Raw genomic sequence first — 17224 nt, 5'->3', positions numbered from 1 at the left:
CAGGTACCTGCTCCTCGGGGTCGTCGTACTCCACGACGCGGATGGTGTCGCCGACGTCGAAGCTGAGCTCGTCGCTGTCCTCGCGCGTGTAGCGGTACGTGGCGCGCACGCGGTACAGCACGCCCGCCGGCAGCCCGGCCAGCGTCGCCCCTGCACCGGGAAATACTATGTCAGCCAATGTGCTTAAACCCTTACTAAATTACAATATTATTCTATCGCCGATATATAGAGCGATAAAGCTCTTGATCATTTGGAGCGGTAGAGAAGGAGATAGACGTATAGACCTCAAGATGAAGAGGTACACGATGATCCTAATATACACTTGTAAGTTTTACTTCCGTAAGTAGGGACAAAGCTATTATGATATTCATCAGATTCTGTAGTTCCTACTTACGTAAGCAAAACTTACAAGTTTATCTTAGGCCTAAGGAATGGACCATTAAATTACCGAGTCACTGACATTTAAAAAAAGACCGCCTGCGGGGTCTATTCCATAAATTATTTTACTGTTTTTTTTTCAGAAAACGAATATAAAAATTAATTGTGAAAATAACTATGTCAGATTTATCACATGAAGAACCATTTTGTACTTTATTTCTACTTGTTAAAAAGAAAATGGTACTTTTATCTCGGATGAAAAATGAACAAATTTATCATTATTGCCTTTCTAATATGTTTTTCGATAAATATACACAAAAAATACACATTTACACAACTAAAAGCAAAGCATAACACAGATTAGTTAAATAACGCCATAATTTCAAAAAGACCAGTACTTGCCTGCCCTGAAGAATAATACATAAACATAATAAAATATACACGTACATAATAATACATAAACATATTTAATTATTATAATTAATTTAAAATAATATGTTTAACAGATAATATTTACAAATTAATATTTACAATTCCTTTGCAGTGTTTATCCAATAACCAAATTATAGGTATTATACATAATTACAGTGTTCTACCACAATTTACTAACCATTTTATACGATTATAATAGTTTTATTTAAGGTCCACCACCGTCACCAATATTTAAAACCTATGCGAAGTTAACTGTGTTGTGCGTGTTAACCACACGGACTGTTGTTTTAGATAATAAATATTTAGATAAATAGGATAAAAGATTTAACTCTCGCATAGGTTTTAATTTCGTCACCTACCAGCGATAAAATATATGATACACATTGTATACTTTAGACTATAATTCTAATGGGTCTGTCTCAAAATTTTAAGCCTGATTTATATGCACAAAGCGATACTAACGCCATCTATGAGATGAAATGTGAAACTTACGATTATTATCGCTGCTAAATGTAAAGTATGAAATATATACACTTACCAACAGGTATGTCGTACACTTCGTCCGTCTTCGGACTGTCATTCTCTTTGTCCTTTTCTTTCACACTCTGTTCTACGTCTACGTGTTTCTTTTCCTCGACGTTATTATTCAACTTCTCGGGCGGTACTGGCGACCCTGAGAATGTTGGGGTGTTCGATACTAATTCTACTAGACTAGCCTAGCTTATAGAAATAATTTACATGGGGAATGAAATAGAAAATTAAAACATGAAAAATTAAGACGAAAGTTTAAGTGGTTTAACTTTTAAACGGAAAGTGATTAGAAAAGAAATAGGCAAGCATGCATCTAACTGCTTTTGACATTTAAGAAAATATACTTGCCACTTACATATTGTAGAAATTGTAAATATTGTAATATCTATGGATTTTATTCAGTTTCTTTGCCAAAATAATAACATAATAGCGAAAATCGTGTGTCCATAAAATTCACTTCTACTAATATTAGCTAAAATGATCAAGTTGGAAGATGAACCAGGGTAAAATAGTGTATCAAATAAAATATTGGGCTATGAATTACGAAACAACTATTTAAGAATAGCAAACTAAAATATGAACTAAGACTTACATTTCTCAGATGGTGAGTACATAATTCTTATTCTAAGATTAAGAATTTCAAACCACAGTCCTAAGAGTCATAAAATCTAAATCTTTAATACAACTATCACCTCCGTCCCATATACATAGCCGTTGAGCGAAAGAGCAATCATCTCAGTATGAATGGCTAAGTTGAAACTTCTTCACCGAAAACGCCTGGATTCACTTTATAGACCAGTGGTTCTTAACCTTTTAGTGATAAGGGGCCTCAGGGGCCCTAAAATACATTTTTGCAAAGGACTACAAAATGTGCATGCATTTTATCCATCTGCGGGCCACCGGTTTAGAACCATCGTTCTAAACATAAAATTTCCAGCATCCAACAATTAATAAAGTGGGTCATATCCAAGTGCGACCAACAACCGGCATCATGACCGCGCAGGCGCGTACTCACCGACGGGTATGTCATACAGTTCCTCCAGCTTCTTGTCCTCGTTGTTGTTGGTGGGCGCGTCCGCGGTGGGCGTGTCCGGCGCGGGGAGGGCGAGCGAGACGGGGGACTGGCCGCGCTCGTCGCTCGCGTGGCGCGCGGGCGCGGGCGGCGGGGAGTCGCCGTTGAGCGCGGGGGAGGGGGGCGCTACACACAGGTTAATCATGCAGCACACGGTGGGGCAAAGAAGGCTCTTTAGGGACGCTACCGCCCGCGAAAATCGCTATATCATTATCTGCCTTCTCTGATCTGATGACTGAGAGAAGACGTAAACTATATAGGTATCCCACACGGTTAAAAAGACTATGGTAAAATTAATTTCAAATTGAGCATCACTGTGAAAATGACATGCCGTTGTGTATGATTGCGATACCTGCTTTTATAAGTATGTATGGCACCACCTTCTTTGCTCCACAGAAATTAGGTAAGTATAAACATTCATAACATTTAAAACACTCAATGCTAAGAAAAATACATTGGGGAAAGTTTTCAGTGATATAAATCACAACACAACATTAGTTGAGAAAAAAGTGGCCTATCAAACAATCTCGTTGTTATTAATATACGACAAAAGCCATTCTGGTTTAGTATAGCAGTTCTAGACATCACATCACATGTAGGTACAATTTTATGATACATTCCTACGGCTAAGGTGTACAATTAATAATTGTCCCTTATTTGTTAGTAATGTCCTTTATAATTTAACTTAAATGGGAAATTTATTTAAACTATGTTTTACCAACGAAAATAACCGTCGAGGTTGCTGTTGTATGAATACCCCCCATCATCTAATAGGTATATCCCAAGAATCCACCTCAATAATGGTCTGTTGTCTTGCTGTTAGGTCTAGGTACTAGACCTTTACAACTTAAGGGTAAAAGCGAAACAGCGGACATAAACTTTCTTGAACATGTCCAAACTTAGGTTTTCTGACGAGATATCAGCGCAGCATATTAGGTGTAAAGTAAAATTAATGGATCGTATTCGGAACACTACGCTGCGCTCCAAAACAAATGATGTCGACATAGCTCGGAAAGCGGCCAAGCTAAAGTGGGACTGGGCTGGGCACGTCTGCCGCATGCCGAGTGAGCGGTGGGCCAAGATCGCCACAGCGTGGCAGCCCCTCAACACGAGGACCTGGCAGACCACGTCGGCGATGGCGAGACGACTTAAGACTCCTTTTTTAAAGGAATAGCCAGAGACCGCTGATGATCGGGAAGACTGGAAAAAGTGGGGGGTAGGCCTTTGCCCAGCAGTGGGACACTATAGGCTTCCAATAATAAGAATAAATAATACTACTTCACTCAAATTGTAATGGCATATCCAGTTTTTCATTTTACCCCCCATCAAGTGATCAGCACATTTCAGAAGCAAGCGAGAAGAACACAACCCATCATTTTCTATTCTAACTATAAATTGGAACAGAACAAAATGACATGCTTTATTGCCGTCGCTTTGTGAAGAGATCCGAAGCGCACAAGTGATCAGCTGGCATCTAAAGTGATAAGCCAACAACAAGCTCTTGTGACTTCTGCCGCCCTAGTACTAACAGCAACTATCATTTATCACTTTTGGTACTGTGATAATTCAGTAACATTCTTAACTAACCATCGATGTACCTTATTGCCTTTGCAATAAAGTTCACAATCAGTTAACTGGTACTCACTTTGAACGGTGTCGGTGGGCGAAGCAGCGTTGCCGTTGAGTGAGTTGAGCGTGTTGGTCTTGGGCGAGGAGATGGGCGAGATGTTGTTGGCGATGGACTTCTTCGTGTAGGAGCCGCGCTGGCATTCGTTCGCGAGCTTGTCAGTTATCGCTTCTAGCTCGGCGAACACCTGGAATGTCGAGTTTTAACGTTAATCGGGGCTTGTTTGCTAGGTTGGTTGAGGGCGATAGATTCATCGCTTAGTATTCTAAAGCTTCTTTGTATTAGGAAATAAATTCTCCCTCAAGTTACAAAAGATCTCACTATCGATCAGACTAGCTAAGAAGTAGGGGAAGTACGGACAAAATTACAGGGTGTTTTGTTTTTGAACTATATCTCGTTATATAAAGTAATTATAATTAGTTTCAGTTATTAATACTGATCATAGGTTCATTGACTAACATTAAGGCACTCAGTACACGGCGCGTAAGCGTAATCGCTTTATAAGTGAAATTTTCTTAGTTAAAATCATGTAGTCGCTGGACTCGCTGGCGTCAGATTTCATCGGCGGATGTTACTACGATCTTACTTTCTCGTCAGATGAAGATTTTTTTATTGTTTGATATATATATCAGAAGTTTTGTTTTTGTACGCGTGTATTACGTTACGCCTGTCATAATGACGTCAGAAATCTCATACGCTACGCTACGACGACGCTTCGTGTACGGACTTGTATGAAGTTGTACGTGCTCGTAGTGCTCTGGTTCTATGCGCGTATTACGATACGCTTACGCGTCACTTACGCTTACGCGCTGTGTTCTAAGGGCCTAACACAGCCTTTAAATTGAATAGGAACAATATTAAAGGATATATTCAGAAAAATATACAGGAATGCAAAATAAACATTTGTCCATATAGTATGGGAAAAATAACACTAAGCATGGATATAATGGCATATTAAAATTCTAAGGATATGGTTTAAAATGTTTGGTCTTTATTCGAACAACAGCACATGAAGCACAAGCCCAACGAGGACAATTTTTACATCGTAACTAGCTTTCCCCGGGCTTAGAACGGGATTAAAGTTCATTGCAATTATTATAAGGAAAGATGTCGTCATCCTCTGTATGGCATAGACTATGTCGTTTTGTCCAGTGTGTATGTATGCCATTTTGCCAATTGTAAACAAGGCGCATTTAAAATTATATATAATTATAATAACTGATATTGATAATTGAATGGCATTAAATTACTGCCCATTGTAGTAAAATTAAGAAAAATGAGTAGGTGATATTTAATCAAAACAATCACAAATTACTACAAATAATTGTCATGAAATCTGAAGAAACTCACGTATAAAATAAACTTACTTATGTGGGCATCGAAAACATTCACACTCATTACTTCGTTGCAATGAGTCAATGATGCTGGGCATCACACAGAATTGTAAAAATGATAGTTGTGAGGTGTTGCCGTGTCGATAAACTCACTACAGCCCGCCAATATCGAAATAAGCCCACTGTGTCACTTTGTCCATACATGTCATTTTGTCCGTATTTTCCCTATTAGTTTGTGACATTATCTAGCTGCCATTGTTAACGGTATCATATCAGATTATTTCTGAAGTTTTGGTGTTAGAATTATAGGTACTACGGTACTAGCCCCAAAAAATATATACAATTTATAGAACATAGAAGTATATTGTATTGTTTCGTTTTTTATTATTAGTGACATGTAAATTAGCTTTACAAATAAATGATTATGATTATGAGCCTCTTGCACTGCATGACGAACTGTATTTAGTAAGATAGCGTGTAATTCTTAGTCCTAGTATCTTTAAACGCAAGCAGCGAATTTCTAACTCTGGTTTCGTTCTGTGTATTGTCTAGAGTCTATTAGACTCTAGACAGACGCTACAGTAACATGAACCTTAACCATAAGGTTCATATTTGCTAGGTTGCTGTTACGTAGAAGAGGCTTCGCGATACGCGCAAGTAGTTCATCTTTAGTGTACGCTACCTTATATAAGCAAAGTGAACCTTATGTCGTTACCTTAGAGCTCTCGCTGTGGAAGAGCTGCTCGGCGCTAAACAGCGTCTGTAGATTGTTGACGTAGAAGAGGACTCTTGAATCGTATAGCGCGGGCAGTTCATCGTGGAGCTCCGAGTTGAGGACCTCGTATGTGCGTTTCGCCTCCTCTAGTTGTTCGCGGCCTTTTGTGATCTGGAATAAGAAGGGATTGTCATAAGGTATACAATACGACAGCAGAGTATATACATTCTCGCTATTTTATCCCTGCAGCAGAATACCAGCGCAGCTTCGGGGTTAAGAGGATAATGGATCATCGCTTCATCATACAAACGTATTAGGCCCCATTTTTCTTTTTGGATATTGACATGATAGAAAACATTTTTACACAATTCGAATTCCTAGCCAAAGTGGACTTTAAATTAAATTACAAAATTAAGTATAAGTAATTTATTTTCAGGCAATTTAGGCCCATACATACATACCTTACAAACTAACATACATACAATAATAAAAAACTTAAAATCTAAAAATCATTTTGACGACGTAGTTCTTTCGATTCGGCAGATTCCCACGAAACCGCCGAAATATTACCCTTCGGCCAGAAGTCCGCAGAAGAAGGATGCAAACGGGAATATCACGAGGAAGAGGATGAGTATAAAGTGGATAAAGGGTTAGGTAAACATATTGACAAGAGTTACGAACCTTGACATCGTCCCTTCTTTTGGCAGCGTTGGCCTGAAGATTCTGGAAACTATGTCGCTGGCTGTCGTAATCTACCAGCTTGCGGCCACGCTTCTCCACTTTTTTCTGAAAACATTTAATAGACAACAATAAATAATCTAAATGGTTGTATGGTTTGGTCTTTTTTTCATGGAAACCATGGAAATATGATGCAACTAGAAATGCAAAAGTTCCGTTCTTATTTTTCGAAATTCAAAACTGTACCACAGTCCAATAATACACCATTAATTTACAGAGTCAACCAAAAATAAATAAACAGTCGCTAGCAAATGCGTTACTAAACAATTTGAGCCCCAAATGGCAAATTCATCTGAAAGAGTTATAAGGTTACCTAGGGTACCTAGGTAAGACATCGGTTAAAAGAACCTTAGACTCATATCACGCAACGAATATCTCATCTTCGATAGTACAGCAGTAGTTTCATAGAACTGGTTGATGTGTTGGTTGCCCAGCTTGTGCGAGAAGTGCTGCTAGGGCATCTCCGTTCTCTGAGCTTGCGCAAACAGCTCGTCACCTAACTGGTCGCTCTCTAAAACCTCATTTCGTTTACCTACTAATGTTAGACTTGATCAAGGAATACTCACCCTAACTTCTGGGAACGAACTAGTTTGTGTAGGTGTTGAGCGGGACCTGGTCACCCAGCTTGTGCCAGAAATCCTGCCAGAGCATCTCCATGTGCTCTGAGCTTGCACATCTCTATGTGTCACAACATGTGCTGACCAAGCGCTCTGGTAAAGTTCAGTGATAACCCGCTAAAGTTGGACTTGAACAAGGAATACTCACCCTGACATCAGCGAACTGGTTATGTAGGTATTCAACGGAATGAGCAGTTGGTCGCCCAAATTGTGCGAGAAGTCCAGCCAGAGCATCTCTATGCTATGCGCTTGCACATACAGACATGTCCGGACTAGGCGCTCTAATAAACTTCAATAATATCCTGTTAAAATTGGACTGTAACAAGGATCACTCACCCTGACTTCAGGGAACTGGTTGGTGTAGGTGTTGAGCGGGATGAGCACCTGGTCGCCCAGCTTGTGCGAGAAGTCCTGCCAGAGCATCTCCATGCTCTGCGCTTGCACGTACAGCAAGTCGTGGCCTGACCAGCCGCTTTCGTACACTTCAGTAATGGCCTCCATTAGAGACTTTGATGCGGTCTGGACGGCTAGAAATTTGCGATGATTAAGGTGTAAATAGTTTAAAAATATAAATTAATGTAAAGTATTATGCTTTATTCAAACCTAACACCCTTATTCATAAAAATTAGAACCTCCTCCAAGAGCTCGCAAAGTTAGATGATCTCACAAGATCGCCAAACAGTTAATATCGACATGATCAGATTCATACTCGTATAGAATAACAGAAGTCGCGGTTTTTGTTAAAGTTGTCTATGCTTATGGGTTTTGTTTAAGAAACCCTTTTATTATTAATTAATGGGAAATTCCAAAAGCTTTAGAGAATTCCACTCAAACAGTTGAACCCTGAAGATACAATAAACTGTATGACCATGCCTATATAAATCAGGAACTAATGCAAGTATGTTAGTATCCTCACCTCGTATACATCTTATGTAGTTGTTGAACTCTTTCTGCAGCCTCGTGGCCTGCTGGTGCTGCCTGTTGAAGTTCTGGAGGTGCTCTTCGAAGATGTCGTCGAGAGTGCGGTCTACTTTGCCCAGGTTTTGAAGGAGCTGCAGACAAAGAAAATTCGATGTTTGAGCAGGTCTTTTTGTAGTTTCCTTTAAGTATTCAATGTAAAATGTAAAATAATGTTGAAAAAGCTACGAGTATGATGTTAAATACAATAAGAATGACTTCAAGTTATTTGAGGCAGTCTCCATTAACTTCTAAAGGAAGAGGTGTCGTCATTTATTTTCTCGTATACAGACAATTGACTGTGTTTGTACGTTTAATACGCGTATGTATATATACATCGTATACCAGTGATTAACTCGATTTGAAAATTAGCATTGCTAACCCACACATTAGGATTAGAATGCTACCCTAATAGATAATTAACAGTCAGCAATATGCAAATGAATTAATTTGTCACACTACACCTACTTAAGAAATGTGTTTAAGACTTCAGTCGTTCCCAGAATATGTAATTACGGCTTTATACCCAAGTAACACAGTTGTTTTTAGATTATAGCTATAGAATAATAAGAACTATATTTTATAACCTTTCTTGTAACTTTGTTTGGGCGGAGTTGCTCTTATAAATGCAGAGCATATGCGAATATTCCATACAAGGACGCCATTGCGAAAAGAGACGATTTGACAGCCATCGCGCCCACATGATTATTTTGTAATCTCGGTTGAGCTGTACAAATATTTGTACCAAAGGCGCCACGAATGGTGACGTACTGACATAGAGCTATACTAAGGTGCATTCTCGTAGACTAGACTATTAGCGATATATTATGTTTAATTCAATTCAGTTTTAATCAATAACGTTTTTTATCATGGGCAAGCACATGAGTACATAAAATATGGACAAAATTAGTTAGTAATGCAAATGAAATGACTCATGCGAGAAATATCAAAACAAAGTTATATCAATAAAATGCGATATTGTATAATTAGACGAACTAATTAAAAGTTATCTACATGTTTATGGGTCATTGAAATATTGTGCCATGCTATCTTGGTTGCAGATACAATAAAATTTAATATAAGACAAAGTTTGTTTGTGCTTCAGATGGAACATTGTTTTGATTGTTAGATCATTTATATTAGGAAAAACAGAAGGTAATTGTTAGTTTATCTGCTTTTTTGCCCCGCACAATTTGCAACATGATTTCTTGGTAGCTCCAACAAAGTTTGACCGAAAATTACATATTCGCTAGAAAACCTACAAATCCAGCAAGGTTATATTTTCTATATACTTTAGATAACTTAATTCTTAAAGTTGTTCAATAAATCACAGGTATTAATTAGCATTGATTATGACAACGGAGACAACAATAGCCTTATTCTTATAATACATACGAAAAAAAAATCGTTTCAGACGGTATTCAGGATAACATGACGAGTCATGAATGGGTATTATGAAATAGTTTTATCACAATACCCGCCTGAGATGACACATAGACAGGCTGCATTCAAACCGGTTAAAAAAGATCTCTACATCTAGACGAGAATAAGTACGCATTTGATAATATGCGACGACGGTGAAATAAGCACTTGAGAATGTCTAGATTTGACGATTGTTAATCGTTCTCTAGCAAACTTTCTTTTAATTAAAACTGAGTAGATAGCAAGTTGAGCGTATCAAAAGTTGAATTGACTTAAAATAAAACTTATTCATTTATCAATTTAACTTTATGAGAATTATAGTTGTAGTAAATTGAAATAGTCGTTAAATTAATTATGATGAATTGATGAACTAAATATGATTTTATCACATCATGGGTATCCAAAACTTTAACGATACTCAGTAAATAAGGTTAATATAGTTTTTGTAACTACTTGATAGATAATTATAATAATTTACATGAATAGGACCAGCAGGCTTTCTACATGACATCAAAGCTCTCCAAACGGCCTCTACGTGTTAGATCCATATCCCCATTGTAACGGAGATACAAATAATAATGAAAACACACTATTTTTCTTTATAATGGTAATTGAGTATAATGCAACTAGTGGAATAAGTAACACCATTATTTTTTCCGTATTAAACAATATTATCCCTAATTAAATGCGATGTTGAAACGAACGTAGGTGTAATATATTCTAAACTCTCACTTTTCAGTAGGCGTATTACCTATAAAAGATTTGGACACACGCGATTTGGATTTACAAAATCTGCCTCGGGTGCACGTTAACCTGGCACAAATTTTTAAATTAGTGGAACAAGCAATAAAAGTTTTGCTAACACAATACCTCCCTCTTTTACAGTCAAATAATTAAACATCCACACACACAGGAAAAATCTGATGCATAAACAGCCCATCATACCTATCATATTCTCAATGTTTCCGATAATGTACACTATCTACACAATGATAGATGTAATTTGTTTAGTTAATTTCGTTCACGTCAGAATTATAAAAATAGATCTGCATTGGTATGTCTCTGATGAAAGTATAATAAATGGACGAACATAAAGCACGAGAAATACGGAATACGAAGATACGTCTACATATGAGGCGGTCATTTACATTAATGATTAAACCCGACGGCCAATGTCAAGGCGAGATCGAAGATTAGGTGAACAAACAGGAAAACAATAAAGACGGGTTTCTAAATTTGTACCTTAATTGACTTGTGAAGTACGATCCGTAATGTGCAATTTGGAAAATTGATGTTCTCTTTTTTTTGTATCCTCTAGTTTTTTATTTAAGCCCTTGGCAGAAATCGGGTAAAAAAACAGTCTACCTTTTATGGACTAAATAGTTTGAAGCTTCGGGCGCTATCAAATAAGATAAATGGACCACCGTAAAGTGCGTCTCTTCATCGAGATCTCTTAAAGCCTTGAATGAAACGACTTTTTTATTCATTGAAATTACTAAGGCAGTATGGATATATAAAGAACATAAATTTTTTGGTTCGCTTTATTGACCTACCAAAACTTTTTTAACAGTGCCACAGCCACAGTATTTTTTATATTTTATTTTAGAAATATGTATGTGTACTGCATGGGATATCATAACGTCCATAACCATAACATAATGATGACGAACGCCGCATGTTACTGTCCCTGTGTCGTTGACCTGTTATGCAGTGATCATCAAACACTAAACACGTCATGACGAATTTATTATTAGATTTATAGCGTATACATTAAGAAAGGGTCTAGCAGGCTAAGCGAACAATAGTGGCTTGTAATTATATTTTTTTAGGTGTACCTCCGCGAGAAGTGACAAAATAAACCTAAAGCTATCCAAGGGAATTTCTGCACGCCATCTTTTCCGCCTCTGCACATGGGAAATGATTCATTGGCCCACGACGAAAAAGACAAAGCTGATCTTCTGGATACACTCTTTGCGTCCAAATCGACTTTGGATGACGGGGGTTACGTGCCGCTGACAATATACCGCGGTGCGGAGAGCAGTATGCCGGACGTCCGGTTCAGCCAAAGCTCAGTGGGTAAAGCACTTCTTTCCCTCGATACTAATAAGTCGAGTAGGCCCGACGCAATCCCTCTGATTGTGCTAATGATGTGTTCTGGCGTAGTCCCGACCTCGTGGAAGTAAGCGTTGGCGTTGGTGCACCCGATCCCTACAAAAGCGACCGCTCAAATGGAGGCCGCTCGACTGGTGATCTTCTAGTCTACCTGACACATTGTTGGGCTTGGGCACTAGAATACCAATCATCATCCACCAAACCAACTTTAGAAACCAGTGAAACCACAACACTCGTCTTGGCCATCAATAAAGAGAAAAAACTAAAACGAGTTTTTGAATGAATTATAACGTCATTATTATATTATTGCAGTAATAATACCTACATTTTGCATTCATTTACGCGGAGAAAGGAAGTTTGAGTCAATACATCCTAAAGAATAATAAACACAGATTTAATAATATCTGAAGTGACGTCAAAATAACTAGCAAACTACAAATGAAAGTGAATAATGTCAATTTAACTTCAGGGTCACAACTCCAATTCTATATTTTGGCAGTCGGTAACATGGCAAATATGTACTCAATTTGCGATAGTTTAAATTTGTCAATTCGCCGATAATATCATCACATTTAATTCGCTTGTCAAAATGTCATGGTCTGCGACGAAAAATTTCACGCAAGCTGCAGATTATTTCATTTCGCTGGCCCAATATTACAGGGTTCTATGGTTCACTTTTATCGAACTTAAATTTGAACATTGTCATAGTGACATTGAGTCGAATTTTAACTATCTTGAAAATGTAACATAAAATATTGGGCCAGCGATTTGCTGTTTCTATGATTTTCTGTTTTTGTATGATTTAATCAGGTTTTAAATACGGAAGTAAATATAAATAAGCCTTAAGGGAAATTAACCATAAATCTCACACTCCATAATTCTCATCACGTGAGGTCTTCAGAAGCCTCAACAAATGACGTCACATCCGGCGACGTTTCCTTTCGTTTTCGATTGTCTTTGACCGAGGCCTCTGGTTACACCTATTGTTTCTGCCTGAGCATCAATTAACGCCGCCTTCAAGGTGTTATACGTCTTGTTGTGATATAATAAGGGTTTAATTTGGATTACAGAGATTAAGATCTTGGTGTGAATATCATAGGCTGTGCATTGTGCAGGTGAAGTCGATAAGGAAGTTACATGCATTTTCGATTTAATATACGAGATTTAGCTCGTCCTGCAGGCGTATTATAGATGACTTTATAAGTGTCACTTTTTAATACCACGCAATTGAAAGAGACAGATACTGTCATTATCAACGCTGTCACGTAGACAAATACGACCATCATATCCGTACTGGAAGTCTTGTGTTAATAAATTTCGGCATATTGTGAAGGGCAGCAACCACAATCACTGAGCATAATTGATCATATTCGCTACTCAATGCAACTTACCGAGCTGTGTTGTTATATCCCAGATACTAAAATGACAGTTTTATTGGCTAGTTTACTACCCAACCATCCTTCCTGTATCATCAAATCAACTGACTGGTACCCAAAAGCTCCGAATTATGGTACAAAATTAACCCGAATATCATCGTTCAGGTATCGCCGAGGAAAAATATTTTCATAAAAGGATGGATAAACTGGCAACACCAAAAAGAAGATGGTATTGATACTTAATTACGTGCTGAACTTATGGGCCATAATTGTAGATAGATAAATAGAATACTCTTTATTGGCACACCTCAGTAAAAAGATACAAGAAAATAAACAATTGATTAAATGTAGAGGCAGACAACAGGCGGTTAGTTATAGTACTGCCCGCGTAGCCAACGTGCATATCGTTCACGCTCCGTGGCGAACGAAACGCAACTGTCACAGTCGCACTAATATGGAAGAGTGATAGAGAGAGATGACTACGCTACGCTACGGAGCGTTAACGATTGTAACGTTGCTACGCTATGGTATTTTTTCACATTTCCTTCCATAAATCAATTTTATTCCGCTACTAAAAAATAATAAACAATTGTTTTGGGATGGGCAATTTGAGCTCTTTCAAATGATACCCCACTTGACCTAGTCACTAGAATTTGAAATTTTGCCCCCTCTTCATATTGGGCATTTCCCATAGTTGTTAAAAATAAAAACAAAATAATACTTTCAATGTGTTTGGGTTAGCGTTATTCATAACTTTGTTTCTCTTCATTCATGCCGTAAAACGTGGAACATAGGAGATAAATAAATAAATAAATAAATATTATAGGACATTATTACACAAATTGACTAAGTCCCACAGTAAGCTCAATAATAATATTTCAATAATGATAATATTTTGAATTTGTCGCGTTTTTCAGGTTTAATTTCCAAAATATCGATCCTAGAAGAAAAATTTGAGGACCAAACTTGTAGAAAATCAAATTTCCTACAATTTTTGTCCTCACGGTTTTACTGTGAAATCAAAAATGGCCGAGTTATTCAAGAAAAACTGTTTTTCGAATATACACAGGAGCCTGATTCAGTCTACTTTTGAATTTACACTCCCAGTTACTCCCGAGGGACCTACGAAAAAAAATCCAAGAACTGATTATTCACGGGTAGGGTCGGTTTTTTGGATATAATGACTGTACTATCCGATCGAAACTGGAATAATGTATGCAAATGATCACGTGACTTTTCGTTGCATCAGTCACCGCGGTACTGTACATTTTTAAATTTTCGATTGGCGTTTGTCGATACACGATTGTCTTCTTGGGTAGGCTTCCTGGGGTCATAGGGCGACTTCATACTGTAAAATTACGGCCAGACGGTTTGACGTAAGAGCTATTAGACGATAGACATTACAATTTCACGGCTATCAACCGTCGTTTGGAAATAAAATAAATCAATTTACGATTCTGCCCGCCGCCAACAACAATAATAGATAGTATGTACCTATAGTAAAATAAATGTGAAAGTAAGTTTGTTTACTTTTTATTTCGCGTTTATGAAACATTCACTAGAACCACAGAATAAATAATAAGTACAGAAAGGAAACTTCCTACAAAGCCGAAGTTTGACAGCGATTCAGGGCCGAATCATGTTGTCCCTATCTAATGTATAGATCTATCCCTTTCGGCTATTTAGGATTGTCAAAATTCATGCAATTATCTTATCTGTGGTCGTGAACGCAAAGGAACGTCAAGTTTTGTCAACCAGAATAATTTCTCAGAGCAATGCTGAGCCGAACGGAGCCGCAAGGCTCGGAACCAGTTTGTAAAATACCGGTTTATTTCGGTTTTCCTCTGATTTTTTATAAGAACGCAATCGTTTTAAGAACATTAATGTAACCTAAAAAAACCGGTTTATTCGACGAGCGACGTAACGGCCAGCCGGCCTGTTGGTGTGCCACGTAAACATAGACACCGACATAGGAAGAAACCGATCTTTATTGCTTTAAACTGGTTAATGTGACAAGAACTGTTCTCATAAAAACCGGTTTTTCGAGCCAATCCGAAATTAAAAGGTTGTGCGTCAAGTACATGAGTACGGTTTAGAAATTTTACCGGTTTCCGAACCTTGCGGAGCTGAGAAAGCCCGAACGCTCTAATTTCCTCCCCCTGCTAGAACTGCGAAATTAAATCCCAATCCAGTTGTAATGCTAATTAAAAAAAAGTATCAGTATCATATTGAAACTCGTTGTTTATATGCAAATAACAACAATACAGAAAAAATAAGTCAGTGCCATGTCGCTATACGTTTTTCTAAGGTGATCCAAAAGGAATTTAGCCTCCGAAACAAGAGCGTGCCACCTGTCCCGATCCTGCGCAACTTCCTAGTTTCTGCCAGTTACTGACGCGAAGCAGAAGCAGACCTACCGCCACACTGTCTTCCCAGCGATACTAACGTTAATTTCGATTCTGATATGGTGCATAGAGAAAATGACAATCGTTCACGCTCCGAAGCTTAGCGTAGTTCAGGGACCCGTCCATCCTTTCCCAGAAAAAGGCCTTTAAATGGTTTAGCCGTTCATCGAATTACCCCGACGATTGGCTACCCTTTGAATGGCATTTGAATTAGCTCTAGGAAGGGGTTTCCCTTTCAGAGATACCGCTAAAATGAAAGGGTAACATATTCAAAAAATTATGACACCTGTGCTGTCAACGCGCTAGATACCCAGTCCTCTTTTTAAACATAAACAAGCAATATTCGATTCTATTTCTACGAAGAGAAAGTCTAAGATGGCATAAGCGTTATAATTTATAATCGATACCCCTTCAAGGGGTTAGCGCTTAGGAACGGGTATCAGCTTACCAGTATTATGAAGCACTTAAAAAACCAAATGAAAGGGTTTTAGTTAGCAACGGCCTCCGCAGTCTAGTGTAACTAAACCAACCAAAAGACGGCAATAGAAACTCTAAACAGCCTGCAGCGCACGGCTTGTTTAACAGCAACAGGCGTCTTCTCCTCGACACCGGGGGCGGCCCTAGACGCACTGCTGGATATTATACCACTCCACTTGCAGGTGCAAAAGGAGGCTAAGCAGTGCGTCTACAGAATATGCACGCTAAACAGGCCAAAATGGCGCTCTCAAGCATTAACCAAACTAAAGGCCTGGGTTTTTGCAAATAGAACCCTTAGCATGCCCACCGATGACACGCACACTGAATGTCATTTTACTAAACTGTACACAGTAGAAATACCTCCTAGAGACAAATGGACCAACGACCAAATGTACGTGAGAAGAGGAAACAAGCTTTTATGAACATATAAATTGTGTATAATGAGGTTATAAGTTGATGATTAAAATTTTAAAGGAAAATTTTATTTTCTTCTTTTTAGAGCATTTAAATAAAAGCTTTTTTTTAAATATTTTTACTTTTATTTTATAGCGGATCAAGAGACCATCTATCGGTCGCACCGGACCTGTTAAATTAACGCGTTGTGTATTTTGCAATAATTTGCTCTGCAATGGAATGACGCTAATTTTTCCAGGCGTTAAATTATTGAATTAATCTGTTTTTCATGTTAAGAAAATAAGGTTCCATAGTTAAGCAGATATTACCTGCACGAAACTAGGCAAAATTACAAAACCTACAAAAAAGAATGCTCGAGCCTATGAAGCGTTCTGTAGCGGTAAGTTTGACTGTACCGGTATTTCAGAAACTTTTTAACTAAATAAAACAACTATTAAAGAGGGAAACGGCCGGTCAAGTGGGTTACTCGGGCGCCCATACAAAATTGATTGCGTATACGCGGCTATATGCGTTACGCGCACGCTATGTAACGGTAACCTGCTGCAGTGGCGGGGTGTTCATGAAACTCGATTCCCACCAGCATGCCTAAAAAATCAAGCGTAATAAGACCAATGATT

At 38.1% G+C, this 17224-nt stretch overlaps 2 protein-coding genes across 3 annotated transcripts in view; both read right to left on the bottom strand.

Annotated features, from left to right (window-relative positions):
• The window catches only part of LOC133520516 (uncharacterized), a 111604-nt gene that overhangs the window by 28404 nt on the left and 65976 nt on the right, over nt 1-17224 (bottom strand). The gene's annotated exons all lie outside the window — the stretch shown is intronic.
• LOC133520513 (myc box-dependent-interacting protein 1) overlaps nt 1-17224 on the bottom strand; it is a 66647-nt gene that overhangs the window by 3028 nt on the left and 46395 nt on the right. The window contains exons 2-9 of one of the 2 annotated variants that reach the window (XM_061854982.1): nt 8361-8496; nt 7781-7971; nt 6771-6875; nt 6090-6260; nt 4059-4227; nt 2357-2539; nt 1349-1483; nt 8-150 (exon numbers count right to left, since the gene is read on the bottom strand). In XM_061854982.1, the coding sequence (XP_061710966.1) occupies nt 8-150; nt 1349-1483; nt 2357-2539; nt 4059-4227; nt 6090-6260; nt 6771-6875; nt 7781-7971; nt 8361-8496 (1233 nt within the window). The remainder of the gene's footprint in view (nt 1-7; nt 151-1348; nt 1484-2356; nt 2540-4058; nt 4228-6089; nt 6261-6770; nt 6876-7780; nt 7972-8360; nt 8497-17224) is intronic. The other variant, XM_061854983.1, reaches the window with a different exon arrangement.

The sequence above is a fragment of the Cydia pomonella genome, chromosome 8, assembly GCF_033807575.1.
Source record: "Cydia pomonella isolate Wapato2018A chromosome 8, ilCydPomo1, whole genome shotgun sequence".
Lineage (NCBI taxonomy): Eukaryota > Metazoa > Arthropoda > Insecta > Lepidoptera > Tortricidae > Cydia > Cydia pomonella.
This window is presented reverse-complemented; position numbering and strand designations above follow the sequence as displayed.